The sequence below is a fragment of the Aspergillus brasiliensis genome, assembly GCF_001889945.1.
Source record: "Aspergillus brasiliensis CBS 101740 unplaced genomic scaffold ASPBRscaffold_3, whole genome shotgun sequence".
Lineage (NCBI taxonomy): Eukaryota > Fungi > Ascomycota > Eurotiomycetes > Eurotiales > Aspergillaceae > Aspergillus > Aspergillus brasiliensis.
This window is the reverse complement of record NW_027137444.1, coordinates 3,057,755-3,085,489: the sequence shown is the minus strand read 5'-3', so window position 1 is coordinate 3,085,489 and position 27,735 is coordinate 3,057,755. Positions and strand designations below refer to the sequence as shown.

Genomic DNA, 27,735 nt, shown 5'->3' with positions numbered 1-27,735 from the left:
CGGGGCCGATAAGATAAACGATGTAGCTGACAGGGATGGCAGATACTGGTCGAGAATTTGCGCACGTTTCTAAGGTGACACCGAAAATTGAATGCATAGGCACCGGTACCTGGAAGCGATCTAACGGTTGTTGATCTGCATAAATCGCAGTTAGCTTATGCGTAGTAGTATAGGATAGCCCACAGACACCGCCTGACCTTGATGAATAACAGTAGAAGCAGGACAATGGAATGTCAGCAACCAACCCACACAATCATGCGGCAATAGAGCAAGATGTCGGGGAGTCTCAAAAGATCCGCGGGGAATCGTGACTCCGGGTCGGAGAGACTAGTCCTAAAGTAGTCTAGGGTGACAGATCAATACTGCGGCAGAACAAAGAAGCGATACGGTAATCGGTCCCGCTCAAGTATTTTATTTCAGTCTCTACTCCGTACTTTATGTGGTATATCATTCACAAATTCGCATTTTCACTAATATGTTCCTCTGGAGCGTAATCGCATCTCTTTATAAATGACATCGCTTGCAATCTTTTAACATCATTACCTTGGTTAAAACTTTTGGGGGGTGGGGGTGGGTCGTAATTCAATGAAGTCTTCATCGACATAGTGTGCAGTATAACAGCCTGTAGATGTCTATGTTACCACCGTCTACATCTGTTCGGTCAACAATCATGAACTGTAGCATATCAGCGGCTTGGGTTCTTATGCTTTATGTCCCAGTTTGGGGACTCGAATTCGAAGGTGTAGAATGAGCATAAGAGCACCCCAGATGGCAGCAGAGAAGAAGGTAGCGCGAAGGGCAGCAGCATACGCTCCGATCACTAGTCAAGGTTTCAGTATCTCTAAAGCTATGGGTACAGATAGTCAAGACTTACCTTGTTGCTGATGCATTGGATCGAGTTTCGCAATTGCTTGGACAGATTTGCGAACAAGGAGGATGACACCCTCCTTGTTTGGTCCGGTGACCATCTCTTCAAGTTGATACACGAGGGTGTTCTGGAAAATCCAGCTGCTCGTTGCGACACCCATCACCGATCCAAGGTTTCTCCACAGACCCAAGGTCGTCGTGGCCACAGCCTGGTCCTCTTGATCAGTAGTGGCAAGAACCGACACCATTAGCGAGGGGAACGAGCATCCTTGTCCAAGACTAGAAAGCGAAACGCAAACCATCGCAAGCCAATCAGGTGTACCAACGCCCATAGACGCGGCAGCGCAACCACCCAGTAGGAGGAAGATGTCGCCGAAGATGATGGTTGGCTGGAGCCGTTTAGTCCAAGTGATGATGAAGCCTGTTGAGACACTGGCAATCGTCACCGCGAGGGTTGAGCCAATGAGCCTGAGACCGGAGTCAGTCGGACTAGCTAGCCTGACTGCCTGAAAATACAGGGGCGCATTAAAGACCATAGTGTTGACGGAGATAGCGCCGAAGAAGTTTCCAAAGATGAGACTGGCGCGAGGCTCCTGTACCAAAAGCGAGATTGGCATCACTCCCCGCTCCACGGTCCGCTCATATCGAACAAAAACGACAGCTAAGACGAGTGATGAGATCAAGGACGTGATAACAATGGGGTGAGTCCAGCTCAACACATTACCACCCAAGTTTAGTCCCATAATCAATGAAGTCACGCCGACGACAAGGATGAGCGAGCCCACAAGGTCAATGCTCTTGAGGAGCTGCGTCAAACTCTTCCTCTCGGTTTTCGCTCTCTTCAAGCCCAAATCGGCAGGGGTTGTCCAAGCTGCCACGATGAAGTAAACAAAGATGAAGGGCAATTGCACGAGGAACGCACCTCTCCACCCCACTTGGTCGCACAGGAACCCGCCGAATGCCAACCCAAGGCAACCACCAATGCCAAGACAGAGGTTGATGTAGGACTGATAGACGCCTCGGTATTCAAGGCGCACTAGGTCACTGGAGAGGATCATGCCCATGGAGAATACACCACCAGCTCCGAGCCCGCAAAACGCTCGAGCAGCGATGAAGCTGAACATGCTTTGGGCGGCTGCACACCATGCCGTCGTGACGAAAAAGATGGCAATGGCGAAAAGATAGACTGGCTTCCTTCCAAATGTGTCAGATATGCGCCCAAACAGCGGGAGGAAAGCGGTAGACGTCAATAGGAACGCAGTCGACAGCCACGATGCGGAGTTCGAGGCGTGGAAGTAGGAGGTTATAACGGGGTGACTCGACGCCATCAAGGTAGAGTCAAAAAATCCGATCACGTAGCCCATCAATATACCGGAGAAGATAAGCCAGAATCTCATCGGTGAGACATTGATGAATCGTGAAGCATAGCCAGTAGGCTCACCGGCAACTCCATCTTCCGCATCTCCGGGCACTTGTTTCTGGCTCACGGGAGCGGAAGGAAGTCGTTCGAGATTAGGTTCAATGTCGAGCCCCTGGGGGATTGAGGTGACTCTGGAGAGACTAAGCAACGCCGGGTCCTCTTCGGGAGCGAAGATGGTCGAGGACAGGCTGGGATCAACATCCTTATCTACAGTCGTATCGTCTTGACTTGTATATAATGACTGACGGGATGATTTATGCAGCAATGGCGTAGACTCGGTAGCATGGAGAAATGATGGTGGATTTCCATCTGTTGCATGGGGAGAAGTCATAATCGCAGTAGATGCGGTGTGGAAGAAATAGTATCAAATAATCACTCTAGAATCCGACTTCGTAAAATAGAATTTAGAAATCACAGGACATAGTATATGCAATTGAATATATCCACTGAAGCTTTGGTCATACAAAGAGAGAAAGATAGTTGAAAAGGAAAAAGAAGAAGAACAGTCTACAAGAGGAGGTGTAATTCACACGGGGAGACTGGCTGAGACAAATTTTATAGAGGGATTTTCTGGTCAGCGGCACTAAAGAATGCACGCTGCAGCGCGGTGGATTCCCTCCCGCACGGAACTATGGATATGTATGACTCGGCTCGGTCAGCTTTTGCCTCCTTGACCTTATTGCACGGAAAGACCAACCCATTCTCCACCGATTTGGACGGCTACATTGGTTGGTTCACAGGCACGAGGAGCCCAAACTTTGGACTTACCTGTCAAAGTTCCTGAAGTCTCATGGTTGAACTGAAGCCAGCAAAACCTGGAGGCGGTTCTGATACGCGCAGTTAGCGGCATGGCTGAGTCCAACCCCCTCATCTTCTAGTTAGTTAGTATGCATGTGCACAGGATCCTTCTTGATGCACGCAAATGAGTGTCTTGCTCGTGCTGCGATTTCGGCCCACTCCTCGAGCATCACGTGTATGTACACTTGCTGATTGGCCCAAATGCAGTCATCGGACCACAGACCGTGTATGCACCCTGCAGCATCTAACCGAAAGAGGCATGGCGGTACTCCCAGCGATACCGGCAGAGTACATCTCGGTAAGGCATCAATACCGAGTGGATTCCCTACTTTGGCACTTATCGATGGGGGTGCAGTAGTCGCCAATGTCATCTGCGGAGCAGATTGCGTGCGAATTGTCAGGTACCACCTTCTATCTACCAATAGCTACTGACTATATTCTATGACAGTTAACGGACAAGAGCCGAGCTCTATCGTATTCCGAAGCAAAGGGTGAGCTATGTGTCATACGAATGAAGACATCCACCGGTACTGCTCGAGTCTACAGATCAGCCTTAGCAGATGACACAGTGCTGTATGCGCGCAGCTTGCATGTTGAGTAGATGCTGCTGAAAGAACCCTGCCACATCGCACCTACTAGTTGCAGGGTTCAATCCCGACTGCATGCGGTGTGCAACTACTAGATACTTTGTCCTCGTCTCTGCCCAATGCTTGACCAAGATTTACTATTCAGACCTCCAATCACCTCCAATCAAGAAAGCAAAAGCCATCCGGTGGCCGCTTTGCTATGACATCCTCCCCGCATGAAGATGCATGATCAGCCACTACTTTGTAAATGTTAGTCAATGCCATCCTATCAGGTGCATTGTGTATACTCCTTTTCAAGAACACTGCATCATCCTTGAGAGATTTTAAAAGAGATCAGAACCTCTTGAAAGAGTTTGGATGGATTCGGTCCGAGCGGGAGGCACAGCCGAAGGAGGTGGCGGGACTACTCCGTACTGATAACCAAACTAGCGCATTCGATAAGAGCAGCCAACGGTGATTCATACCTCACATGAAGTTACCTGTCTAGGCCACCATTTCCGTCACAATCATTGCGCATAACCAACAAGCACAGATCAACCCATAATCTGTGAACAACCTGCATCGCAGCTAAGTAAGTAAGTAGCTTCTCAACCTGCTCCTGCAGCTGCTTCCTCTCCGGCCTTCCGTCTTCGAATCACCGAACTGCCCCTCCCTCCACCACAATGTCCCCGCTTCGTATCGCCATCCTTGAATGCGACACCCCAGCCGAAAAAATAAACAACAAATATGGAGGTTATCGCGGTGTATTCTCCCTCCTGCTCCGCGAAAGTGCCGCAGCACTAGGACAGCCCGATAAGCTAGACCCAGAAACCGGTCTCGAAATCAGCGGCTGGGACGTGGTGACTGCGCAAGAGTACCCCAACCTGGAAGATGTAGATGCCATTGTTCTATCCGGGTCAAGTAAGTTAGCTGCCTACCTATATCTCCCGTGCTCATCCTTTAATTCCCGCGCGTTGTGCAGCATGCACTCCTTCTGCAAGGCGTGCCCTGTGACTCACCTGTCTCCTAGAACATGATTCCTTCGAGGACCACCCATGGATCCTGAAGTTGGTTGAATTCACCAAGAAAGCGTTCGAAGACAAGCGCGTTAAGATATTCGCTATTTGCTTCGGCCATCAGATCCTGGCACGTGCTCTTGGCGCCAGAGTTGGTCGCAACACTGCAGGATGGGAACTTGCAGTGTGTGAGGTGGACTTGACTGAGACTGGGAAGGAGTTGTTCGGGAGGGATAAGCTTGTACGTCTAACCATCCCTCTCCCCTACATTGTAGTATCTATAGTGCTCATGTAGTTATGCTGGTGGCGCATTGGATCTATGCTAACAGAGTATGCTATTACAGCGCATTCATCAAATGCACCAAGACATTGCATACGGATACCCGTCCGAGGTTGTTTCCCTGGGCGCTTCCCCGAGATGTGCCGTGCAGGGTATGTATGTCCCGGGGAAGCTGATCACTGTCCAGGGCCACCCAGAATTCAGAGAAGACATCATGACCGAGATTCTCTCTTTGCGGACTGCCGCTGGTCTCTTCTCGAAAGAACAATCCGATGATGCCTTTAGTCGCGCGGGTATTCCCCACGACGGCATTGCGATTACCGTGGCCTTCCTGAAGCTTCTGATTTGAGTAGACCTGACCTGACCATATAGAGCGATACTATACTTTTGCTGCCAGGAGGACTGGCTGATATATCTTCATAGCTAAGAATAGCTTGGCCATCCCATGATAGAAACTTTTAGCTCCAGCGATGTATATAGACAGATCAAGAATTTATATCTTCTTGTCCACAAGAGATGCAAATGGTTAGAACCGCAAACCCAAGCGCATCTAGCCAGATGACCATAGACGATGGGTATAGAGCGACCTATAATCAGACACCGAAAAAAAAAAAAAAAACCCGCAGATCCTATACCGATCCGCAATCAATAAGGGAAATCCACCGAAATGCAAACGCTCAAAACCGACAAACCCTCCGAAGCACATTACAAACAAAAACAAGCACATCCGCAAGACCTGCACTGCACTACATCAACCCGTAGCCGACGGATCCTCCCTCTCCAAAAAGGTCGGATCCATCTCCACCTTCCTCTCAAACTTCGTCCACCAATCGCGGAAAGTCTTCAAAGGAACCGTTTCCTGCCCCTTATTGCTGGGATCCTCCGACGCAAAGCTCGCCAAGAAATTGAACGCATTCCCAATAATCCGCTGCGCCAGCACCTTCGTAGTCATTTCCTTCTGCTGTCGTGTATGTCGTACCAACTCCAGCGATGATGACGATCCCGCGCCGCCAGCCTGTTCCGCCTCCAGCGCAGCAATTTGTGGTGCAACAGCCTGAACAGGCTCAAGCGAGATCCCCAGCGTTACCATTGGTGCCGTGCCCGCCATCGCATTGCCATTCTGTAGTCCTGGGATTTGCGGAGCGTCGACTTTAAGGATCGCAGATGGTCTTTCATTCGCTAGAGCTCCGATGAACTTGAATTGGGGTACATTGTTGTTGGGGTCGGGGAATTGGATGTAGATCGCTGCGGCGGTATCGGGCGGGAGGACGGTGCCGGGGAGGAAGAAGACGACAAGTTCGGTGAGTTTAGGCGGGAGGGGGAAATTGAAGGCGAATTTGGTGGTTTGGCCATTTGGTTGCGTCTCGACTGCGACGATGTCCGTGAGGCAGGGATGGTCTGGTATGATGACGGAGAACATGGTGAGAAAGGAGGGGAATGACGAAATTAAGACTGTTGTTGTATAGTATAGAGCATGTGTAGATCGGATGTCAATGTGGTTGGATTAGTTCTTAATGTGTATTGTTATAGCTGGACTAGAGCAGCTAGAGGAAACGACAGCGCATGTTTAAAAAGGGTTCTGGAGCTTCCCGAGGCGGAGAAGAGCTAGCTAGCCAGCTTTTGAAGAATTTCCTGGCGCGTTCCATGATGGAATCTCAAAGAAAGACTCAGTGACGAAATGGTCCGACTAGTTAGTTATTGCCCTTATCGATAAGGGTTCCCTCCCGCGTCTCTGCAGCCTGAGAAACATCCAGTTGGTAGGGCCGGCCCCCGCGGCTGACTGCGTGATTGTTGTTGGTGACTCACTAGACTACAAGACTTTGTATATAAAATTCTTTTGTTGATACGTTGTTTTGGCATCATGGGCAAGTCGAATCTTGAGCTGGTTATCGAGTGCGATAGGTAATTATTCCCCTCTCTATTTCCGTCCCGATCGCTTGGGTTCTAATTGTCCGATCCGCATGGCAGATTTCCGTACTACCAAGATAGCCCCGCAGCTTATATTGAGCATCTGAAGAACTATCATGTTTTCAAGGTCGCCGGCTGCGATGCCATTCTCGGATATATTCTGAACTCAACAGTAGAGAGGTTCCATTTGCCCTCAGAATGGTGGGCAATTGATTCCGAGAACCGGAGCGTCACCCTCCTCGCTCCGCCGGACGCGACACCTCAGCAGCGCAGCGAGATCATGGCTAAGACGCTGGACAAGGCAGTGGAGCTGGGAACATTTGACATTCTCAAGGGATGGCGCAATGAGATGTACCCTATCTATGGGCCAGGGGGTAAATTCTTGCTAGAGATGGAACGATCGGCTACCCCCCTGTTTGGTGTCGTTTCGTACGGCGTGCACTCAACCGTTTACGTGGAGGATGAAAATGGTCTACGCATCTGGGTGCCCCGGCGCTCGAGAACCAAGCAGACATACCCCGGCATGCTTGATAACTCCGTGGCGGGTGGAATGAGCACCACGGAGCACCCGTTTGAATGTCTTGTTCGCGAGGCCATGGAGGAAGCGTCTCTTCCAGAGGACGTTGTCAGAGCCAATACTACCCCGGCTGGATGTGTTACATACACCTATGTCCGGAGTGCGAAGGCTGGAGGGGAGACAGACCTGGTGCAGCCGGAGGTCGAATATATCTTCGATATCAAGGTTGGGGCCGACATTATCCCCAAGCCTTGTGACACCGAAGTCGAGGAGTTCATGCTCTTCACTATTGATCAGACGAAGGAAGCATTGGCCAATGGGGAGTTCAAACCCAACTGTGCCGTGGTCTTAATTGACTTCTTCATCAGACATGGTATTTTGACCCCGGAGAACGAGCCGGACTATCTTGAGATCATTGCACGGATGCATCGGCGCTTGGAGTTCCCGACTGCATCACACGTGACGGCATAAGCTACAGCCGACTCGCATATATGGAGGAATCATAAATGTGTTTGTGAAGAAATATTTAATGTTCTATTTGATATACCCTATCACCAATCAAACGCCGGCGCTGCAATCAAAGTACCCCAAGCATGCAAAGACTTTTCTGACTATCCGAGACAGAACGGGCCAACGCCTCAGACCTTTTAAACACTATATGTGATGGTCGTGAAAGTTTCTTTTTCTCTATTTCTTCAGGAGCAGATACACGTAGTCGATCCTCAAGGGTGCCAGCTTCTTGTAAGGACCTTCAAGGTAAAGCAGAAGTCCACCGAAAGAGATGAAGACGGCCCTGTACAAGAATTTAGTCAGATTGAATTCGTAGGACGATCTCGGCCATATTGCGAAGATCGGATTCGCGACAGATATCTTACATGTTACCCTGGCTCGAACCCTCCTCGAAGCGGTAAACTTTGCCGTGGCAGACATAGTCGAAGTCGTTGGCCAAAGTCTGGTCGCCCATTCCAACCTCTCTCCAGCCCTTCGAACCGGAGTCGTCCTTGCCATCCAGGGAAAGCGTCGAGGCCAAGGCCATGCTCACAGACTCCCCAACGACGCAAGGGTAAAGCTCGGAGTTGACATCGAGAGTGAAGTGAGAAAGGCTGTCAGTGGAGTTGCAACTCAGACGCGAAACACGGTCATATTTCTGGGAGTTGATAGCGGTGATCGTGAAGGTGTCTTCGAAGAGTACCGGGTCGGACATGGTTGCGGCGGTGGCTTTGAGCGTTCAATTGAATGGTAAAGAATTCGCAAAGTATATCGGAAGCCGGCTTTTAGGCGAAAGACGGTATTCGGGGGCGGATAAGACGTGCGCTGGGGACAAGAGGCGTGGTGGTCGTGGTAGCGCCAGAAGGTGGAAAGCGAAGAGTCGAGGGCGGACAGCTTTTTTGCTCGACTTTTAGCGCGGCGCCGCTTTTACTTTCCGGGAGCTGCCCCGCAGCAAATCTTCAAAGTATTCCGTTCGGTCCACTGCTTTCATTCACCTTACCAACTTATACGATGTCTTTTCGCAAGAGAAATATTGGACTCTCGGCAGGAGTTGATCGCAGTGGTGCCGTTAATGGCAACGCTCAGCTCCAACAGGCTCCTGCGACGCCAGAATTAACTCCCGGGGTTCGCCCCTCCCCCGACGATGGGCGGCCGACTACCTCGACTGGTACCCCGTCGCTTGATAACCTTCTAGCTGGGCATGGGGGTCTTCCCATAGGGAAGACACTACTGATTGAGGAGAATGGCACTACGGACTTTGCTGGTGCATTGCTAAGATACTATGCGGCAGAGGGTGTGGTGCAAGATCAAAAGATTCATGTCGTGGGAATGACCGAGCAATGGGGAAGAAGTCTTCCGGGCTTGTTAGGTCCTGCTGATGCTGTTGATGACAAGCAAGACAAACGGAAGGGCGAGCGCATGAAGATCGCTTGGCGATATGAGCGTCTGGGCGAGTTCGGAGCAGGTGTTGCTGGTTCAAGAGGTATACTGTCTTTGTCATACTGTCATTGCGAACGTTTAGAAGTGCACTGTGCTAACAGACGCGATTCTGCAGCGTCCTCAGGAGACCAGAGCCAATCTGCTACAGACCCAAACGTGGACAAGCGACCAGCATTTTGCCATGCGTTTGACCTCACCAAACGTCTCACTCATCCTTCCATAATCAATCTAAACTATATACCCCTGGCGCCATCGAACGAGCCTTTGTTCGTGTCGATCCATAAACGTCTGCAAGCCGCAATTGCCTCTTGTCCACCAAATACTGTCCATCGCATCGTCATTCCTTCCTTGTTGAACCCCACGATCTACCCGCCGGATTCCTGCCAGCCCGACAACCTTCTGCCGTTCCTACACTCTCTCAGGGCTTTGATGAGCGCGCAAAGTGCGCGGGTCACGGCGATGATCACTTTGCCCTTGTCTCTATTCCCCCGTACCACGGGACTTGTGCGATGGATGGAGTTATTAAGTGACGGTGTCATTGAGTTATGTCCGTTCCCGCACTCTTCCGACGCTCTCGCAACCTCGGGTGCCGCTACTTCTCACGAGGAACCGCCACAGGGCATGTTGAAAGTGCATCGACTACCAGTACTGCATGAACGTGGCGGAGGTAGCGATCAGAACATCGGGCAGGATTGGGCTTTCACGCTAAGCCGGAAGAAGTTTGAAATCAAGCCATTCAGCTTACCGCCGGCTGAAGGAGACAAGGAAGGGCAGGATGCAGCGGCGACGGGTGGAATGCCAAAGAAGGCGGATCTTGAGTTCTGAGGTTGCACGGTGGGTTGGAACAGCCACAACCACAACCACGATCACTCCTCGTGATCCGAATTGTCCAACATATTCTCCAACTCGATCTGCTCGGACATAGCAGACCCAGTGTTGACCATTGATCGGAGATAGTGTCTCCCGTATGAGTCAAGTCCCGGTCCGGCAGGTGATGCGGAGAAGTAAGACCGAAGACGAGGTGCGATGAACTTCGAGAAGCCTAGATATGCTTCGAGCTGTCAGCAGCTGTCATTGGATAATAGGCGAGCCGGTGGTACCTAGAAGGAGCAGAAAGGGTGCAAAGAACACCATGAACAGTAGGGACAAAAAGTTCATATTGTCTAAGAGTGGCAATCAAGCCACTTGAACAGCTTCAGATAATGATTATACGGACCTTATCTCAACTAGTGGTAGCTTCCAGGAATCTCTGAGCATCACCTCGCCCACATTGTATGACTAAGCCTATATTACCCGCTAGCTTCAATAGGAAAGGCGTGATTCCTGCGCAGCTCTTTAAGAGCTTCCACCCCACCGAATATTTTTTCTCGCTTCCATTCCTCGTCGCTCATTCAACGACAATCTGGATTTGCTGGCCAAGTCCACGAGCATCAGTTCTCAATTCGATACTCTATAATGCTGAGTTGTATTGATGGTAAGCAGTTGCCCTTTATTCTGCATCAATTGTTCTTGCTTGCATGATTATACAAATACTATAATCTGTCAATCCCCTGAAGCTCAAAAAATAATCTCATTAAAACGAGCATATGTGATTGAGAAATGTATCGAAAATGATTAGCATTTTCTTGTGCCTTATATTTCATCCATTTCTTTCATGGAAGCTGAACGCTAACGTTCATTTCAGTCACAGCAGATCCCTTGATATAAAAATTGCCCTTAGTCTTCGCTAAAATGGATATCGAACCCACCCTTCCTATTCCGATCTCGTATATTGGGGGTAGCTACTTTCTCTTCTCAATTGATGCAGTTACGTATGTGAGACGCGAGCATCACATTTGCGGCGTCTTAAGCGGCACATTGCCTCAAATCCCACAACAGAATGTCTTCCTGGGCTTGCCATTGAAGCTAATGCCGGAAGAGGCCCGGTTGCTCGTGGAGAAAGGTGTAGCATGCATTGTAGACGAGGTAAAAGTCCAAAAGGACGGAATGCGAGCCCTCATGGAGGAGGACCGCAAGAAGTATCTCCGTGAGCTAGAATCTCAAGGCCAGCATGCTATGCGACTACAAGCCGACCGGAAGGAGCAGCAACGTGAGAAGGCTTTAAAGAAAATAGAAGAAAAGAAGGCCGCAAAGGCACGAAAGTCTGCTGAGAAGCAGCAGCAGCAGCAGGAGCAGCAGCCTGACCCTGTCAATAATGGACCTGCTGCTAAAGACCCGGTTGTTGACTTGTTCGCAAATGACCAACAGGGTTCTGGCGACATGTCGCGCCGTTCGTCGACCGCCACCGCAGCGCCCTTTGGCACCACTATGGGAGTGACGCCTGCTACGTCTTATCCACCTCTTCCGTATGAGTGGTCTGCGGAGCAGCGGCTACCGCTTCCTGATGTGCCTTCCTCATACCCATTGTTCGCTCACCTTCACTCCGAAGGATACTTCCTCTCCCCCGGTTTGCGATTCGGGTGTCAGTATCTTGCCTATCCCGGTGATCCTTTACGGTTCCATTCCCACTTCTTGGGCGTGTCTGCTGAATGGGATGAGGAGTTGGATTTGATGAGCATCGTTGCTGGAGGTCGACTAGGTACTGGTGTGAAGAAGGGATTCCTGATTGGAGGAGCTGAGAAGAAGATCGAGGGATCGGACGCTGGGGATCCCAGTAGCGTGAGGACTTTCAGCATTGAATGGGGTGGAATGTGATCGTGGACTATTTTCGACATCCTCTTCGGTCTTTATCGATCGTCTCCTGAGCTAAGCTCCGCATGCTGCGTGCGCACTGCTTGCAGCATATCTCATGAATGCTGCTTTCCTTACTGGAGCAAAGCGCAATGTCAGAAGGAATTATGCAGCGCTGCAAACTGCATTTATGCGTTCTTTCAAGCCAAGCAGAGATGCTCATACGGCTTGGTTGCAGCACCAACCATTGAAATTGCTGGTAGAGCTATTGCTCACGAGGCTAACCAAATTGCTCTACAGCTGTCGATCTCTCCGGCGGACACCCGCAGCACAGTCCGATATATAGGACTTGATCCGAGCTCACCCCAGCCCTGAAGATCATACCATGGGTTATCTACAACATGAAGTTGAAACCAATCTTCATATATACCATTCATTCTATTCCCGCGTACAATTTCTGTAATCACTACCGTATTAGAAAGCTCCCGGCCTCATGCACTTAGGCAGCTTCATGAGCCTGACTATGCTGCTGGGCCAAATGACATGGCAGTCGGTCTTTCTTCGCTCAAGAACTCACTCGACAGCAAGGCTCGCTCACATGGTCAAAGCGGAGCATCAATTTTTCCATCGAAGATCAATGCCGGTCGAAGTCTGAGTGATGTCTCGTGTCCCTCATAAGAGCTGCCCCTGATGAGGGCCACCATACGGGAATAAAATCTCCGTAGCAGCACGTGTCTGCTTGATGCGAGGCCTCTCAAACATGCTGCAGACGGCAGCATGCATCTCCCGGGCGCGTCTTCAGCCTCGAGTAGTCTAACAGCTATGCTCAGACTGGTCTCGTGGACCCAAGTTCTGCAGGTAGTCTCCCTTGACCAGTCACTTGCTCAGTCCACTGTAAAGCGATCTAACGATCGTTGCCAATAAAACTCTTCCATCCTCTCAACAGTCTAGATATAATCCACATTCCGCCACTTGAACTTCTTGTTCGCTCTATCAACCGGACGATTCTGGAACTGACTGCCATGAAGCTCGAACACAAGCTCCTTCTTCTTAGCAGATTCAGAGCTCGCCTCGCCAGTCACCGCCGCCCCATCAGAGTTATCCGCCTCAGGCAACGGCACAGTAAACCGGAATATCGTCTGCTCCTTAGGAATAGCTAAACCAACTCTCACATTAGCAACCCGACTCTAACCATCTGACGCACTAGAGAAAGCTGGGAGAAGAAGCAGAAGAAGAAGGCATACTCTTAACCTCATCACCCTTCGTAACAACCACAAATGTAAACTTCGTATCCCTAACCACAATGCCGCTAATCCCCACCCTCCCCTCACACCGACTCCTCACAACCTCCACCTCCGCGCCATGAAAATCCGCACTGGAGAGCTTACTCCCATGCGACAACGGCGTCATCGGCGGCTTGAATTTCTTCACCCCCAAGTCCAACATATCCTGCATATACCGCACCCACATGGCATGCAGTTCCTGGAAAACCGCATACTTGCATTCTTCCTTGGGGAGGTTGTACAGGCCCGAGGCGCGCTTCTGGCGCGCAGATAACAACTGCGGCTTTTGTTTGCGAAGGAAGTATTCTTTCTTGCGGAGGCGGTGGAGACGGCGACGCGAGCGGTTGTCGGCGGGTGTTGGGGATGTGGGACGCACGTAGAGAGGCTTTTGTTTTATGCGTTCGGTGAAGAGTTGAGAGGCTGTGTCGGGGGAGTGTGCGCGCGAGAGGAGCGTGTGTGCGATGTGGGGTTTGGGGGTTGTCATTTTTTCTGCCTCTCTCTCTCTCTGTGTGTGTGGTCAATTGCGGGTTCTGGAATTGAGGTACTTGCGTTCAAGAAAGGTACGCAGTGGTGGTTTGGTAGAGGTGGTGATGGTGGTGGTGACGGAGTCGATGGTGTTGGAAAATTGGTGGTTATCGGGTTGCTGATAAGATCACATGCTGATTGGCTTGGTCCACCGGCTCTCGATGTATGCAAGTTCTTTGCATCTACTATTCAATGAAATATCACTTTGCACACCGTCCACTATTTTACTACACCTTGGTCGAATCTTAGCATCATTAACGGTACTTTCCAGCAAACTGAAGTTACTTCTCCCACCAGCTGTGGCACGAGCAAACTATCTAGATCATGACCTCGCTTACGCCTCGATTGTCATAGTAATAGCCCAATTCTGGCGATGTTATGATTATCACGATTGCTAGCCTGAAAACATCGTTTCCTGCGCTATGCATACTAAAGCTTTCTTTATTGAGCTCAGGAAATGGATCTAGATTGTATATGGCCCACCGCATTTCTTCCAGGTTGTCAGCCTACGCGTGCACAACATCAGCCTCCGCAGGAAAGAAACCCTCAACATGACATTAAATACGATGCAGTGCTCAGAAGATGCATTTCTTTGATCACAGTACGATTATTATGCTGGAGGCCACGGTGTTTGACTTTTGCATCACATTATGGTTGCCGAGTATCCCTCGGTCCAATTGTCTTCCCCGCATATCACATACAACTAGTATATATACTACTAACTGCAGATGATCAGACTACTGAGACAATCCCACCAGAGCATGCAACCAACATCTATCACAATGTCTGATACTAACCACCTCAAACTACCTCCATTCCCATCCAACATCCCTACAGCACCTCTCCTCCGTCTTTCACTTTCCAAATTACAAGCCCACGATATCACAGAAACCCACAACCTCCTACAAGCCTGCAAAGACATCGGGTTCTTCTACCTGGATCTTCAAGACACCAATGAGGGCACCAACCTCCTAAACAACGCAGACAAGCTATTTCCCATAGGCGAGCGTCTATTCGACCTACCCTTAGACGAGAAGAAGAAATACGACCTCGGTAGCCAAAACTCTTACTACGGCTACAAAGCGCAAGGTGCCATGGTAGCAGACAGACAGGGCAACCTAGACGGCAATGAATTCTACAATGTACTCCCCCTCCCTCCATCACACCCTCCTACAACTTAACCCCATACTAACCCTACTGTAGGTATCCAAAGACGACATCCTAAACACCATCCCTGCCCTCCCAAACCCATCAATCTTACACGAATCCCGCACCCTCCTAGAATCATTCATCCGAACCTCCCACGCCATCGTAACCCTCCTCCTCTCAATCCTCAGCGATAGCCTCTGCCTCCCAGCATCGACTACCCTCCCCAACCTTCACCGTCTAACCGCCCCCAGCGGCGACCAAGTCCGATTCATCAAGGCCCCTCCACAACCTACCACCACCACCACCCACAACAACAACAACAACAACAACAACAACCCAACACTAGGCGAACACACCGACTTCGGCAGCATAACCATCCTCTTCAACCGCCTCGGCGGACTACAAGTCCTCCCCCCGGGAGCAGACGCAGAATGGACATACGTTCGTCCGCTCCCCGGCCATGCTATCATCAATCTTGGCGATGCCATGGTGAAGTTCACGAACGGACTGTTCCGCTCCAATATCCATCGGGTAGTTGCGCCGCCGGGAGAGCAGGCGGGGTTCACGAGATATAGTCTGGTTTACTTTGCGAGGCCGGAGGATGAGGTTCTCTTGCGGCGATTGGAGTCGGAGAGGATTCCGGCGTTGGGGGAAGGGGTGGTTGAGGAGGCGATTAGTAGTAAGGATTGGGTGATTCGGAGGGCGTTGGGGAAGAGAGTTGATTTGGGGAAGCCGGTGGATTATGAGAAGGCTCTTGGGACGGAAGGGGTGAGTAGGAGGTTGGAGACGTAGAAGAAGGTAAGGTGTTGTGCTGGGATATCCTTTAGGAGGGTTGTTTGCTTGCGACTAAAGCGTATTTGAGTTCGAGAGATAGCTCTTTCCCCTGAGGTTTAACCCATGAATGCCATCAGTTGCGGAGAGCTTAATTACTATATGGCCACCTAGCGTGGTCTGGTTTCGTGGGTGGTACATGTAGTGTTAATAGTAGATACGCTAGATAACCCTGTAAATAATAACCAGAGCCTCAGTAAGATTACTACTTTCCTTTTTAATCTGCTAAAACTTTTCCTACGCACGGAGACATGAGGATCACAAAACCGAAACAAGTCAATCTGACTACTAATCTACTCAAAATCATCGGCGTAATCATCCTCATCATCGTATGGCGGGCCGTGAATGTCCGACATGCCGTGTCCGGTGGGATCCGGGTTCATCTGCATCTGATGCCTCTGAGCAGCCGATTGGAAGGCAAACTCATCAAAATCTTCATGTCTACTGAATTGCTTGGTGCGAGGAGAGCCTCCTCCACCTGGGCTACTGATGAGGTCATTTGCGCGGCCACCGCCGCGACGTCGGTTTCTCGGAGACGACGTAAGCTCACCAGGAGCCTGGATATTTTGGTTATAGTTGGAGAAGTTGTGTAGGACCCGATTGCCTGGCATATTGGGCAGCCAGTCGTCTAATCGTAGGCGTTCAACAAAGGCCCGGTGCGCCATGTCGGCTCCGAGGACCCGGGAGACGTAGTCATAGAATTCCTTGGATGCAGCTGCTACCTGCTGGACATGCTTGACCTGCAGGAGCACTGGTGTAGAGGTTTCCTCGGCCTCGAATTCGGCCAGCGCGATGGCGGTTTGACATCCGTTGCGAATCTGTCGTCCGTTCCAGCGGGTGCTGGATTTCTTGTTCTGCTCCCAGTTTGCATCAGCCCACTTCAGGATTGAGGTCGTGTCAATGCTTAATGATGTCTTTCGCTCTTTGGCTTTTTGCAGATTCATCTCCCAAATGGCGTGGTTCTGGCTTTTGTTGAGCCCAGGATAGTAGAGGGCCAGGTGGATGCGAGAGACGAAGGCTTCATCGAAGGACCCCACTCGGTTGGTGGTGAGAAACAGTAAGCCTTTGTAGTATTCCAATACTCGCAAGAATACTTCCGTTCAGAGGATTGTCAGTATAAAAAGGAGGATTACTGTCAAATGAAGGGGGACACTCACCTGAAACGATTGCATTTCTTTCCAACTCCGTTTTGCTGCGCGCCGCAAGGAAGACATCGGCTTCGTCCAGTAGCAAAACACAATTCCACGCCTCAGCCTGGGCGGATATACGGTTTAAATTGTCTTCCACTACTTCCGCACTGGTTCCCAAGTCACCGCAGGTGATCGGATACAGTGGTCTTTCAAGCCAAGCCGCCATACATTCGGCAGTCGAGGTCTTGCCTACACCCGGCTCACCGTGGAGCAAGATAATAAGGCCTTCTCCTTTACCTCTGACCAAATCCGGATCAACTTGCTGGCCTTCTCCGTCCTCTTTGGATTTCCTGTCTGCAAAATGGCGCTTCACCTGCGCATAGAGCATTTTCTTGTGACCAGGCCGCAATTTGAGATTCTTCCAGCCATCGTCTGTGGGAACAGGACGCATGTGTGCGAGGTCGCAAAGTGCCCACCGACGGCGATGAAGATCCCATGCGCAAGCACGGTCGGGCATCATGAGAAGCTCGTCATCGCTCCAGTCATTCTTCCTGGTTACCTGCTGTTCCGGGGCAGAATTCTGCTGAGCCAGAAAGGCATCTTCGCGAATGAAGTCTTTAGTTAACTCTTCATCCATCCAGTCGTCGTCGTAGATGCATTCGGAGAATTCCCGAATATATTCCTTGGTCTCACGGTTCACCAACACTCGGGCAGACAAAGATTCTGAAATTTCATTTCTCGCTCCTCCCATGGTGGAGGGAATCGACAAGCTGGGCACCCACTCCTGGTCTTCATTGCGGGCAGTCTTGAAATCAACAATGATATTGCCCTTTACGTAGTCGGTCCGCCTGTTAGGTCTTTCCGGGCATGATGTGCCATCCGTATGACGCGATAGGGTGGATCCTGAATAAAAACGATGCTGTGGGGTTGAGAAAGTAGCAAAGAGCTCGCCTTGCTTCAACAGCTTAGCGCGCAGCGTTCGGTAGTCGTCCACAAACCGACTTGGAACTATCCCCAAAGACCGAATCGAGCGCTCCCCACTGAAGTGAGGAAGATGGAAGTTTCGTGAGAGGACACCGAACCGCTCTCCATCATATCCGATCTTATAGAGTCGAATTATGAAGGGATTAACCCTTTGGGAGAAGCCGGAGTCCAGAACTGGTCGTCCCTCAGAGACCTGCAGCACTTTCCAAATACTTGGCCGATTGGTCGGCTGGTCATGTGGTGCTTTTTGCTCCGGAGTGAACCAACAAACCACCTGCATGCCTGGGTGGAATAGGTACCATAGATTGCTGAAAGAGATTGTTGGGTCTATTGTCGATGGGCCTGGAGTAAAGTTATTCAGTAGAGCACGATGGCGGCTTATTACTGGGCTGAGATGCCGATCCATGAAACTGATGAGGCAGTCGAGTGCGCGAAAGGCTTGACGAGAATCAATTGGCACTTTGCCTGGTTCTAGGGGAGTAGGGTCATCGAGCTCGTCATGTCCACTCTCTGTTCGCCATTTAGCAGCGAGCTGTCGATGCCGCTCGCGAATCTCCTCGTCGTATCCAACGAATACTTTGTATGGGCGTAAGGCGACAAATGGAGCATACATATCAATTTGAGGAACAATATCCTTCAAGATAGACGCTAAAAGGCTGGAATTAATTCGAATTCGCTCAGGTGGATTGTCTTCGGCACTGCCGGTATCCACTTTGGGCTTCGGATCTCCTTCTGGTTTCTTTTCGCTCTCCTCGCCCTTAATCCGGGCGATTATATCGAAGCGGCGGGTGCTTCTTTCGGGTTGCTGCCAGCAGTACTGCGCAGGGCCTTCTAAAACGTCGATGACATGAGGCTTTTCCTCGGCATACATAGTCTTGAATTCATTCCATTTCACGTAACGGAGGTTCATGATAACATCATCGGTGTCATCACATGGGTAATGCTTGAGCTCTTCATCTTCTGCATCGGAGGTTGCGGAGTCATCACGGTTGTTGTTGTCATCTCTCCTATCGTTTGCAGCCTTTTCAGTAATCTTGGATTGGCTTTGTTCGAGACTCTGAATTCTCGCGCGAAGATCCTGCAACTCGTTCAACAGCTCCACAGCGGGGCCATAGCTTGAGTTCTTCGCAGGAGTATCGACCGGAATTGTCACTACAGGCTCTGTAGTAATAGTCGCCATGGCAGAATGATATCTCCGTGTGTAAAACAAATCAAATAGAGAGCGTTATGAGAAGAGAAGACACAGACTGGTCACAGATCGAAGAGTCCAAAGTCCACAATCTACGTACAGCTTTGCTGGGGGCGCACTTATATGCACGTAGGATCAGAAAACCTCCATTGAGGCAGTTGAGGGGAGACATGCGCTCTGACCAGGCATGAGGACATAGTACTGCAAATAATCCAGAACGGAGCCTACCGCAGCTTCGGACACTCGGATTGAACTTAGGCAAATGAATGGCTGATGGCTGATAGTCAACACGAAACATCCCTGTCTAGAGTCGGAGGCTAGGGCTACCATGCATGAACTACATGGCCAGACCGTGTCCCATATGCAACGCTAGTTGAGCTTCGTGGAATGGCGTTCATCATGTGTCATCGGTCCATAAGACAAAGGGAATCCAACCATTCCCATAACAGCAGAGGCTGAGAGTGGCTGGCTGAAATACCTAGAGGTGGCATCCGGCACAAGTATCAGCGCGAGAAATCCCGCAAGTGCACCGCTTCCCCGCCTGTGAATCCGCATGGAAGGCTCCATCTGCGCGTCAGCGTATCTGTAGCAGCAGGGATTACTTTTGTACTTCTCCGCGGGCTGAACTATGATTGCCAGTCAGTTAGACCCTATCATATGGGAAGTCCGTGGATACGTAACTCGAACACCGATAAGGGCTGAGAATGTCAGGCCGACAGACTCGTATATGGCATCCATCCTATGTAGTGGGCGGCGCGAAAAAAAACCCGCAAGTGCTGATTCTGCGCATCTATAGGACAGCGGGGGGAAAAATCGCCTGCTTACTTCTTATAGGCTAAACTATGCTTGCTAGCCAATTTGGCCTGATCACGCGGGTGCCATGAATAGATGGGTAAGTCGAATGAGGCCCACACGCATATCTATCAAGGTGAACCAGACAACGAAGACAATGGTAGTTCTAGAGCAGTTAGAACCATCATAATTGCAAGCAAGAATGGAGTCATCTTTGATGCCTGTAATGAGTCCCGAGCAAGAAAATCGCATGGCAACAAGCTGGCTTAAAGGACATGCCCACCGACTCCGGTTGCCGCTTGCCCACAGGAGCCAGCCACAGCCACCAGCCCCAATCGAGCCTGCGAACACCCGGCAAGGCCTCAGCGAGGAGTGAGGCAATGTAGTACTTTTGTTTTATCATGTGCTGACCTTCTATCATAGCGTCGACGAGGTAGACGAGGTAGATGAGTTCTGCCAAGTCATCCAATGCTATTCGAACGAAACAAAGAGTAGTGAGCAAGGTGGTGGTCACGGCAGCGTGAGGTTTGATATATATGGCGCGCACAGCTGGAAAGAGGTGGTTAATATTGTCCAAGCGGTCGAGAAAGACTACAAGCACAGCGCCACTGGCTGGAGAGGAGCTGCTAGATGGGCCTTTCGCAAGCTCGGGGAACATTCAGAGGATTTCAACCCTTGGCTGGACCTCTTGCCGGATGACAAGTATTTTAGCATTGCTTGTGGCGGGCTCAAGATAATACTTGGTGTTAGTACACCCTGTGTCACCAGCCTCATACGTACTGATCGAAGTAGATGGCAGCGCGAAGAAGCGAACAGCGGGAAGCCATTCTTGCCTTCTTTGCTGAAATTCCCGAAATTATTTTCTGGACCGATCGTTATCATTCGCTTTTCCAGGATGAGGAGGGGCTGAAGTCCTACCTGTACGAATTTTATCTGGCTCTGCTTGCCAGGATTCAAGGCATGATTGCAGCGTTGGTGGATTTATCACTGTGTAAGTGTCGGTTTATTAGCAGCAGCGGAGATGACACAAATATATTCCTGTACTAACATGCGCACGCTTGAGCTCAGGGAGAAAGATTATTTCTGGTCTTAGAGTCAAAAATTCGGACAAATCGCTCGAACACGTCAATCAACGCTTCACGAGAGCCAGGATCCAGCTCGATAAACATCTCCAATTTGTGCGCGATCGGCTGCAGGTAGATACAAACCAAAGGGTAGTTCATATTAAGCCGGTCGTGGACGACCTCGCAATGGGGCAAAAGAAAGTGATTCAGCAGAATTCAGATCTGCGGAATGACTTCAGTGAGTTTCGCCACGAGGTCATGGCTAAGCTGGAAAGGCAGTCCAAGAGACCATGGAACGGTTTCGCGGAGCAGATGCAGCAGCTTCTCCAAAGTGAGGTGCAGAAAGCGCAGTGTAGGTTTTCTTAGTAGCGCTTATCTCCAGCTCAGACATTGACATTCCACTTAGGGCTGATAAACCAAGAGAATATGCAACGAGAGAATCGGCAGTGGCAGATTATGCGCCACGGGTATCCCAAAAGCGACCTATACTCCTTCCTGGGGTTGAATGAGCAGGACGTGCGACAGCAACTTATCCAAGACCTTGATGATACCGGTCGTGACGGGCAAGATATTGATATGGCTGCTCAAACCCACGCTCAACAACTTCTCCGTATGCCGCGATTCCAGGATTGGATCCGTTCCGATCAGCCAGACATGCTCCATGTTGACGGCAACTGTGACAACTATGCAATGGCGAGATGTTCTCCATTCAGTCTCCTTTGTTGCGTACTTGTCCACCAGCTACTACAGCAACCGGAATCCCAAGTTCTATTCTTCTTCTGTGGGCTACACAATCTGGCTGGGGAGCCCATGGCAGGGCCTGTAGGTCTTGTCAAATCCCTTATCATCCAACTGCTTTTGGAGACGGACGACCAGTATGATCTCTTTTTTCTGACCCTTGGGCGGAGAGAAGACGCGTTGTGTCAGGATGACCTTCCCACCCTCTGTGAGACGTTGAGGGAGATGCTGGTCCAAAACCGCTCCTCTGCTCTTTTCTGCATTGTCGACGGTGCATCGCTATTCGAGGTGCGAGAATGGCGTGAAGAGATGGAGTATGTTGTCCAGCAGTTATTCAGCCTAACGACTGATCCGGACATTGGAACGGTGTTCAAGGTGCTCTTTACAAGTCCAGGTATTAGCCGGCTCGCAAGTGGCGTGCCTCAATCATGTCGCGTGTATGTGTCAGAGACCAACGAGAGGATTTCCGATGCAGGCTTCCGCAGCCCAGATGCATTTCAAGACGAAGTTTATCGCCGCCGAGATGACTTGGCGGACACTGCGGGAGAATATGAGGTCAATCCATATGAGGCAATGTACAAGGTGGACATGTACGGTGAAGGATGTGAGTAGCGAAGTTGGGGAAGTACAGGTCTTCGAAAAGGAAAGGTGTAACCCCGAGGAAGAATGTTCGGATTAGTATGACAAGAATTATCTACAACCTTACTGCAAGTATCGACTGATGAAAACGTGGAATACATTACTACTGCCATAATATACTATCTACATACCAAATGATACAAGTTTCAATATTGATATAATCATCCATAATAGTCTAAGTCAGTATTGTGATTACGTCACGCACTCGATTTCTTGCCAGCCATTGAATCCTTACCACATAGACAAATATACCCACTCACCCAACTATCAACCTAGTAGCTATAACTACTCTCAATATAGCCACACAGCATGGAATACAACAAAACCAAACCTGACAAAACAGTAAAATAACACAATACAGCGACCCAACATACCAGCAAGTAACGTTACTCCCTCCGTAAGTAACAAGCCTCCACCACCGCAGGCTGCCTACCCGCCAAGAAGGCAACGACGCATACATGCACTGCATGCATGCACAAAAGGAATGAGTCAGAAGGAAAGAGCCAGCCCACCGGCACACCTTTCCTCTTTTCTTTTTTCTACAGAGATGAATTCCTATTCGGTGCCGGCCTGTTGGGACGCCATACATGGAGATAAATAAAAAAGGAAAAACAAGTCCAGATTTATCATCTGAGTTTTTGTTTCTTTGTTTGGGTCTGGCTTTGCTTTTTGCTGAAAGTTCGGTGGCTCGGCTCGGTGAATACATAACAAATTGTTAAGAGTGCCAGTGGCTGGGGTCGGGGATTCGGTCTTGGTTTTTTTTATAGAAGGGGCATTGGGTGCATTCAGTCTTTCTTTTGGTTCATTGTTACTTCTTCTCCGTATGTTGTATGTATTTCATGTTATTGCGGTTGGTTAGGTAGACCTACTATATGGTCGAATACTGAACTTCGATGGTATTACGACGGAGTATCATGTAGTAATCATCCTTGTCAGATAGTGAATATGAAAGGGGACTAACCAGGTAAATGAATTACTTCAGGTCTCTTCGTATCAACAGACTTTGCCAGGATCACCGATCCCAAGCAACCCTGACCCGACATGCCAAGAGTATGGTATATGCAATGCATGGATTGCCCTGTTTTCTGGCTGATGGCAGTCAGTCAGTTGACAGATCGCCAAGGATTTACGGTAGGTTGGAACCCTTCCATCGGAGCGGTGACGATTCTTTCAGGCAAGCAAGCAACTTGTAATTCTGCGAGGGTAAGCCGGGGGAAAAGCAAACATGGCCGGAGATGACGCAAGAGGGCGGATGAGAGCGGATATCCACAGAAGAAGGCTTTACTAGGATGAGTTTCAAGTATCGAAAGATTGAGAATTTGTCCTTAAGTTGGTGTGTTGCATTGCACTATGGTGTGTTATTTTCGGCTGGTTTGTCGTTATATGTTGCTTTATGTGATCTTCATACTTGGCAGTGATTATCTGTGATTGTCTCATGGGAACTGGTATTTTCTAAGTAGGTCACGCTTGAACACTGCAAAAAAGGTATAAACGCCATATTACAGAGTAGCACATGATGAAGTGACAAAGAAGATATTCGTCCCAAGGTACTCAGCAGATTATCCGCAATTCTCCGGTGGGTTGTTGACGGACCGGTCCGTTCGGAGTGGCCCATGGTAACTACACGGTATTTCCATGTATACTCAAGGTATTGTACTTACAGTAGCGAGCAGTCTGATGAAATAGATAAGGCATGCCATGATCATCACCAGGATGACGCTTCACAACTCGAAAGATCGGCTAACGTGAAAGAAGCAAGCCCTCCTTGATCGACATAAGGGAATAGGCTGTCGCTAACCTCCTGATCACAAAGTAATGTCATCATGATTAGAGAGAACTATGAACTGTGTAGCTAATCCCAGGAATTGCTCCGGCCTAAGTAGTATAGCCGGGTAACTATATTGTCAGTACCGGCTGAAAATCCACGAGTCCTTCCTGTCTGATCCAGTAGTTGCTGCTTTAAGAGGGTGAGTTGGTTGAGTTCAGGTGATCTGCTCACCTTTTGACAGCTATACTCACTCTATACTTACCCCGTCCCTTCTTTATGTCGACACCATTTCATTAGCTGCTCTACCAAGAAAGTCAAGATGTCGCGTCAAGGGACTTTAATAGGCCTGGCTGCAAAAGCCCGACCTACTGCTTCGTCCCAAGTTGAAAAGTAGTAGGGATTCCTCTTCCTCTCTCTGCCATTCTCTCTTCCATTTCTTGAACCCCCCGAAGTGCGCTCGTTGAAATCTTCTTGTTACTCTTGCCTTAGTGCATTACGCTCTTTTCCTAACTGATTTCGTCGTGATTTTATTACAACGATGTCTAAGGGGAGGATACAAAGCTGTTGCAGCAGCAAATGGCTACCCTCGCGGAGTATACCGCGAAAAAGATAAGAAACGCTGTAACGCAGTGAGCCCCGTATACTCCAGCAAAGTCGGGCAACATAGGAGGAAATGGCCGCCCCTTGATGTCGCGGCAAATCCCAGGATAGCAACGCGACATAGTCGACTCAAAATTGTGTGTGGGATAGGCATGACCAGGAATCTAGGATATTTTCTTCTAGAATAGGGCCAACCATCTTGAGTCCCTATATATACACTGTTTGTCTCAGTAAACTATAGGCCCTCCAAACCATCATTCTTATTTTTACATCCTCTTCTTCAGCTGCTCTTCTCACATATTCTCCATATGCCTCCCATGAAGCATCAGCATCGACGACGAGCTCGCAGCTCTTTCCATCCTTCTCCATTGTTTTGGGATGAACTCCCTGAGCTTTGGTTGACAAAGAGCTCGTTGAAAGAAGGCAATCGACGAAACAAACCCTTATCTTCAGATCAGATCTCTGTCTCTAGCCCTTCCACCTTTGCTCCTAATTTCTTGCGCAACTGCTCTACTGCTTGTGTAGAAGAAATTGAGGAGATTGCTCGCTGTGGAGGACCAGATCTATCAGATATTAGAGATGTAAGCTGTCCACCTTCTCTAATATCCTTCATCCGATACCGATTCATGAAGCCAGAGTATGCTAATGAGTTTCACTTCTAGTATCCCGCACCAGCCGACTTCTCTCAACACTCTATGGATCCTACCAACGCCAATTCGGAACATCGTACTACAACGAGTACTGAGCCAAAGACCGGGAGTACGACTGTTTACGATGCACACTTTGAGCAACATCTGATTGATCATGGTGTTTTTCTACCATTTCACACATACCTAGATGGTACTCAGCCATCCAAACCAGGGAATTTTGACGAGATTCAACAAAGATTACGGGCCCCTCGTCCTTCACCTGCATTATCGGAAGACATCTTAGAAAAGAGATACAATGAATTTGTCCAACTTGACAACGATTCTGTTGATGAACAGGTAGTTATCCTTGACATCTTGCCTATCCTTAAGGGAAAGCGGAAGGCAAATTCCCTAACTGGTGGTAATCACCCATTCAACAATCTTGCTCCTTTAACCGACGACTCTATACCTCCTGCCAAGCCTGGTCTCTACCACGGCGCGCGACCAAACCAGCTAAACCCCGCCATCCAAGAGCAGCTGAGTGACCACATCGTGCCATCAAAGGAGGCTAAACGCCCAGTGGTACCCAATTTTTTCGTTGAAGCAAAAGGTCATCTGGGATCCCTTGATGTGGCTATTCGTCAGGCTTGTTATGATGGTGCCATAGGGGCGAGAGCCATGCATTCCATCCAGCAATTTTCGGAGAAGGGGGAAAGCCGATATGATAATAAAGCCTATACTATAATGTGTACTTATCATAGGGGAAACCTTGGGATTTACGCCACTCACCCCATGAAGTCCAAGAATAACGACCGCCACACCGATTATGTAATGACTCGACTTAGGAATATCGCAGTGACCGACACGACAGAATCCTATCAGCAAGGCCTGAATGCCTATCGGAATGCCCGGGATCTCGCCGACGAATTCAGGGACGGCATTATTCAGCAAGCAAATGAACGATATGCAGCTGGTCAAGTATATACCGGTATTTCTGATGGATCCGAGGAAACTACTTAGTTGCTAGACTAAAATGGTTTTAGCTATCATGCATATCAAATAGATTGAATGGATATGTACTAAATCAGCAGTATGATATGCTATGGCAGTCCCGCAGATATTACACTCTTATAATTCTCTTATCAGAATAGTCCTCCTTAGGTCGGCATTTTCAGGTAGCCAGGTGACTCTAGTAGTCAATCGTAAGGGGAAATAAACTATCATAATCAATAATCATCTCGACTGGAGACACACAACCCCCTCAGCGCCGTAATCACCCCAGTCAACCCCACAAATATAGGACCACCTATCCCCAGATCAGGAAACACACACCTTCACCAGAGCAATCCATTCCATTCCATTCCCCCCCGAACCCAAGTGCCGTATTTACCGGAGTAACTGTTCAAAAGTACCTACTTACGTGGAAGAAGTGGATCCCTGCCAAGGTATTACCAGATAAGGATAGAGACAGATAGATACTTCCATCCACAGCCCGGGAGTCCGTGCTGGAAGATACCTCGTCTACCTCCAAAAAAGCAGTGGCGATGGTGTAGATCGCTGGATCCAGCTAAAGAGATAATAACACTAAAGCGTTATTCTGTCTCCTCTTCAAGGACTCGAACGAGTCATGACTTGTTCAATGTGTCTGTGTCCGGACGGACTCGGGAGGTAGGGATTGAGGGAAGATCAGCATTGGAGGTTATCCTGTTCGGGGTAAGCGTAACGGCTGGTAGTCTAGTAGACTACTGTCTACTACTTGATTAGGAAATAGGGAGAGGAGGTAGGGTGGGTGTGGGGATATGACAGCTGGACTGCTGGATAGTACTAATAATATGACTTCCTAGGAAGGGAAGGTGGTATTTACCAGTAGGAAACTTGAATATTATGTGGTGTGCCGATGTACATACCCAATACTCATCAACTTCATCTTACTTGAAGTAAAATCCCATCATTTCAGCTCCAAGGGAAAATACACATCTCCATACATAGATACCAACGTAAAGAAACAACTACTTCAAAAATTCAGAGTACTATCTAGAAAAAAAGTAAACATCAGCCCACCGCTAAATAACCACCGCTACTATAATAACACCCCGGAATATTGACTACCTAGCCTCACACCACATAACATCATACTACGTCTACACCACATCAAACCACGCCAACAACCCAAACTAACGGGTCACTTATTCATTTATTCCCATCCCACCACTTTGGACGGGGCTTAAAATACCGTCTTATCATCTAGGTTATGCATCGGCAATTCCACATTGGGTCCTTGGCACAGCAGACTACCGTCTAACCTGCGTATTTCATGTGGGGATCAAAACCAGAACCCTACTAGTATTGCTGCTGGTAGGGATTAAGTACTAGTGGCTGCTAAGTTGCATACCTTGAATTGGCAACAAAGAAAGATAGCGACACCTCTTTATTTTCAAGTTAC

The 27,735-nt window shown here is 49.3% G+C and overlaps 15 protein-coding genes across 15 annotated transcripts; 8 read left to right on the top strand and 7 right to left on the bottom strand.

Annotated features, from left to right (window-relative positions):
- Positions 1–365: 365 nt before the first annotated feature.
- On the bottom strand, positions 366–2,905 carry ASPBRDRAFT_40487 (putative MFS multidrug transporter). Its single transcript, XM_067624361.1, has 2 exons — positions 875–2,905; positions 366–820 (listed from the first exon to the last, which is right to left on the bottom strand). The coding sequence occupies exons 1-2, from the start codon at positions 2,616–2,618 to the stop codon at positions 702–704; spliced, it is 1,863 nt and encodes a 620-aa protein (XP_067482455.1). The 5' UTR covers positions 2,619–2,905; the 3' UTR covers positions 366–701.
- Positions 2,906–4,203: 1,298 nt separating this feature from the next.
- Positions 4,204–5,497, top strand: ASPBRDRAFT_479990 (type 1 glutamine amidotransferase). Its single transcript, XM_067625997.1, has 3 exons — positions 4,204–4,572; positions 4,682–4,908; positions 5,012–5,497. Exons 1-3 carry the CDS (start codon positions 4,335–4,337, stop codon positions 5,294–5,296), a joined length of 750 nt encoding a protein of 249 aa, XP_067482454.1. The 5' UTR covers positions 4,204–4,334; the 3' UTR covers positions 5,297–5,497.
- ASPBRDRAFT_479930 (uncharacterized protein) lies at positions 5,362–5,802 on the top strand. The gene has a single exon (XM_067625995.1). It carries the CDS (start codon positions 5,464–5,466, stop codon positions 5,707–5,709), a length of 246 nt encoding a protein of 81 aa, XP_067482453.1. The 5' UTR covers positions 5,362–5,463; the 3' UTR covers positions 5,710–5,802.
- Positions 5,606–6,535, bottom strand: ASPBRDRAFT_40485 (OPI10 family protein). The gene has a single exon (XM_067624360.1). The coding sequence runs from the start codon at positions 6,365–6,367 to the stop codon at positions 5,699–5,701; it is 669 nt and encodes a 222-aa protein (XP_067482452.1). The 5' UTR covers positions 6,368–6,535; the 3' UTR covers positions 5,606–5,698.
- Positions 6,536–6,808: 273 nt separating this feature from the next.
- Positions 6,809–7,843, top strand: ASPBRDRAFT_118628 (thiamine pyrophosphokinase-related protein; the record flags this gene model as incomplete). Its single annotated transcript, XM_067617185.1, has 2 exons — positions 6,809–6,849; positions 6,916–7,843. The coding sequence occupies 2 exons, from the start codon at positions 6,809–6,811 to the stop codon at positions 7,841–7,843; spliced, it is 969 nt and encodes a 322-aa protein (XP_067482451.1).
- Positions 7,844–8,059: 216 nt separating this feature from the next.
- Positions 8,060–8,576, bottom strand: ASPBRDRAFT_120798 (DNA-directed RNA polymerase core subunit RPB8; the record flags this gene model as incomplete). The annotated part of the gene is made up of 2 exons (XM_067617383.1): positions 8,060–8,165; positions 8,248–8,576. The coding sequence occupies 2 exons, from the start codon at positions 8,574–8,576 to the stop codon at positions 8,060–8,062; spliced, it is 435 nt and encodes a 144-aa protein (XP_067482450.1).
- A 296-nt stretch (positions 8,577–8,872) lies between these two features.
- ASPBRDRAFT_193854 (elongator complex protein 4) lies at positions 8,873–10,126 on the top strand (the record flags this gene model as incomplete). The annotated part of the gene is made up of 2 exons (XM_067620683.1): positions 8,873–9,344; positions 9,417–10,126. 2 exons carry the CDS (start codon positions 8,873–8,875, stop codon positions 10,124–10,126), a joined length of 1,182 nt encoding a protein of 393 aa, XP_067482449.1.
- A 41-nt stretch (positions 10,127–10,167) lies between these two features.
- ASPBRDRAFT_193853 (uncharacterized protein) lies at positions 10,168–10,459 on the bottom strand (the record flags this gene model as incomplete). Its single annotated transcript, XM_067620682.1, has 2 exons — positions 10,168–10,343; positions 10,402–10,459. The coding sequence occupies 2 exons, from the start codon at positions 10,457–10,459 to the stop codon at positions 10,168–10,170; spliced, it is 234 nt and encodes a 77-aa protein (XP_067482448.1).
- A 246-nt stretch (positions 10,460–10,705) lies between these two features.
- On the top strand, positions 10,706–12,418 carry ASPBRDRAFT_40480 (tRNA splicing endonuclease subunit SEN34). The gene has a single exon (XM_067624359.1). The coding sequence runs from the start codon at positions 11,033–11,035 to the stop codon at positions 11,993–11,995; it is 963 nt and encodes a 320-aa protein (XP_067482447.1). The 5' UTR covers positions 10,706–11,032; the 3' UTR covers positions 11,996–12,418.
- Positions 12,419–12,918: 500 nt separating this feature from the next.
- Positions 12,919–13,738, bottom strand: ASPBRDRAFT_120233 (RNase P/RNase MRP complex subunit; the record flags this gene model as incomplete). The annotated part of the gene is made up of 2 exons (XM_067617333.1): positions 12,919–13,127; positions 13,216–13,738. The coding sequence occupies 2 exons, from the start codon at positions 13,736–13,738 to the stop codon at positions 12,919–12,921; spliced, it is 732 nt and encodes a 243-aa protein (XP_067482446.1).
- An 823-nt stretch (positions 13,739–14,561) lies between these two features.
- Positions 14,562–15,720, top strand: ASPBRDRAFT_119011 (putative oxidoreductase, 2OG-Fe(II) oxygenase family; the record flags this gene model as incomplete). The annotated part of the gene is made up of 2 exons (XM_067617218.1): positions 14,562–14,921; positions 14,983–15,720. 2 exons carry the CDS (start codon positions 14,562–14,564, stop codon positions 15,718–15,720), a joined length of 1,098 nt encoding a protein of 365 aa, XP_067482445.1.
- Positions 15,721–16,052: 332 nt separating this feature from the next.
- On the bottom strand, positions 16,053–19,053 carry ASPBRDRAFT_53137 (uncharacterized protein; the record flags this gene model as incomplete). Its single annotated transcript, XM_067627014.1, has 2 exons — positions 16,053–16,852; positions 16,917–19,053. The coding sequence occupies 2 exons, from the start codon at positions 19,051–19,053 to the stop codon at positions 16,053–16,055; spliced, it is 2,937 nt and encodes a 978-aa protein (XP_067482444.1).
- Positions 19,054–20,056: 1,003 nt separating this feature from the next.
- ASPBRDRAFT_193848 (uncharacterized protein) lies at positions 20,057–22,268 on the top strand (the record flags this gene model as incomplete). The annotated part of the gene is made up of 5 exons (XM_067620681.1): positions 20,057–20,226; positions 20,278–20,599; positions 20,647–20,845; positions 20,923–21,270; positions 21,325–22,268. The coding sequence occupies 5 exons, from the start codon at positions 20,057–20,059 to the stop codon at positions 22,266–22,268; spliced, it is 1,983 nt and encodes a 660-aa protein (XP_067482443.1).
- Positions 22,269–22,468: 200 nt separating this feature from the next.
- ASPBRDRAFT_479602 (uncharacterized protein) lies at positions 22,469–22,823 on the bottom strand. The gene has a single exon (XM_067625990.1). The coding sequence runs from the start codon at positions 22,762–22,764 to the stop codon at positions 22,552–22,554; it is 213 nt and encodes a 70-aa protein (XP_067482442.1). The 5' UTR covers positions 22,765–22,823; the 3' UTR covers positions 22,469–22,551.
- Positions 22,824–24,971: 2,148 nt separating this feature from the next.
- ASPBRDRAFT_28148 (uncharacterized protein) lies at positions 24,972–26,312 on the top strand (the record flags this gene model as incomplete). Its single annotated transcript, XM_067622477.1, has 2 exons — positions 24,972–25,244; positions 25,326–26,312. The coding sequence occupies 2 exons, from the start codon at positions 24,972–24,974 to the stop codon at positions 26,310–26,312; spliced, it is 1,260 nt and encodes a 419-aa protein (XP_067482441.1).
- Positions 26,313–27,735: the final 1,423 nt, after the last annotated feature.

Coding starts and splice junctions, on each gene's coding strand:
- ASPBRDRAFT_40487 (XM_067624361.1), bottom strand. CDS start 2,618: ATGACTTCTCCCCATGCAACAGATGGAAATCCACCATCATTTCTCCAT. Junction 821..874: donor TCCAATGCATCAGCAACAAG/GTAAGTCTTGAC, acceptor AACCTTGACTAG/TGATCGGAGCGTATGCTGCT.
- ASPBRDRAFT_479990 (XM_067625997.1), top strand. CDS start 4,335: ATGTCCCCGCTTCGTATCGCCATCCTTGAATGCGACACCCCAGCCGAA. Junction 4,573..4,681: donor CATTGTTCTATCCGGGTCAA/GTAAGTTAGCTG, acceptor CCTGTCTCCTAG/AACATGATTCCTTCGAGGAC. Junction 4,909..5,011: donor TGTTCGGGAGGGATAAGCTT/GTACGTCTAACC, acceptor ATGCTATTACAG/CGCATTCATCAAATGCACCA.
- ASPBRDRAFT_479930 (XM_067625995.1), top strand. CDS start 5,464: ATGCAAATGGTTAGAACCGCAAACCCAAGCGCATCTAGCCAGATGACC.
- ASPBRDRAFT_40485 (XM_067624360.1), bottom strand. CDS start 6,367: ATGTTCTCCGTCATCATACCAGACCATCCCTGCCTCACGGACATCGTC.
- ASPBRDRAFT_40480 (XM_067624359.1), top strand. CDS start 11,033: ATGGATATCGAACCCACCCTTCCTATTCCGATCTCGTATATTGGGGGT.
- ASPBRDRAFT_479602 (XM_067625990.1), bottom strand. CDS start 22,764: ATGCAGTGCATGTATGCGTCGTTGCCTTCTTGGCGGGTAGGCAGCCTG.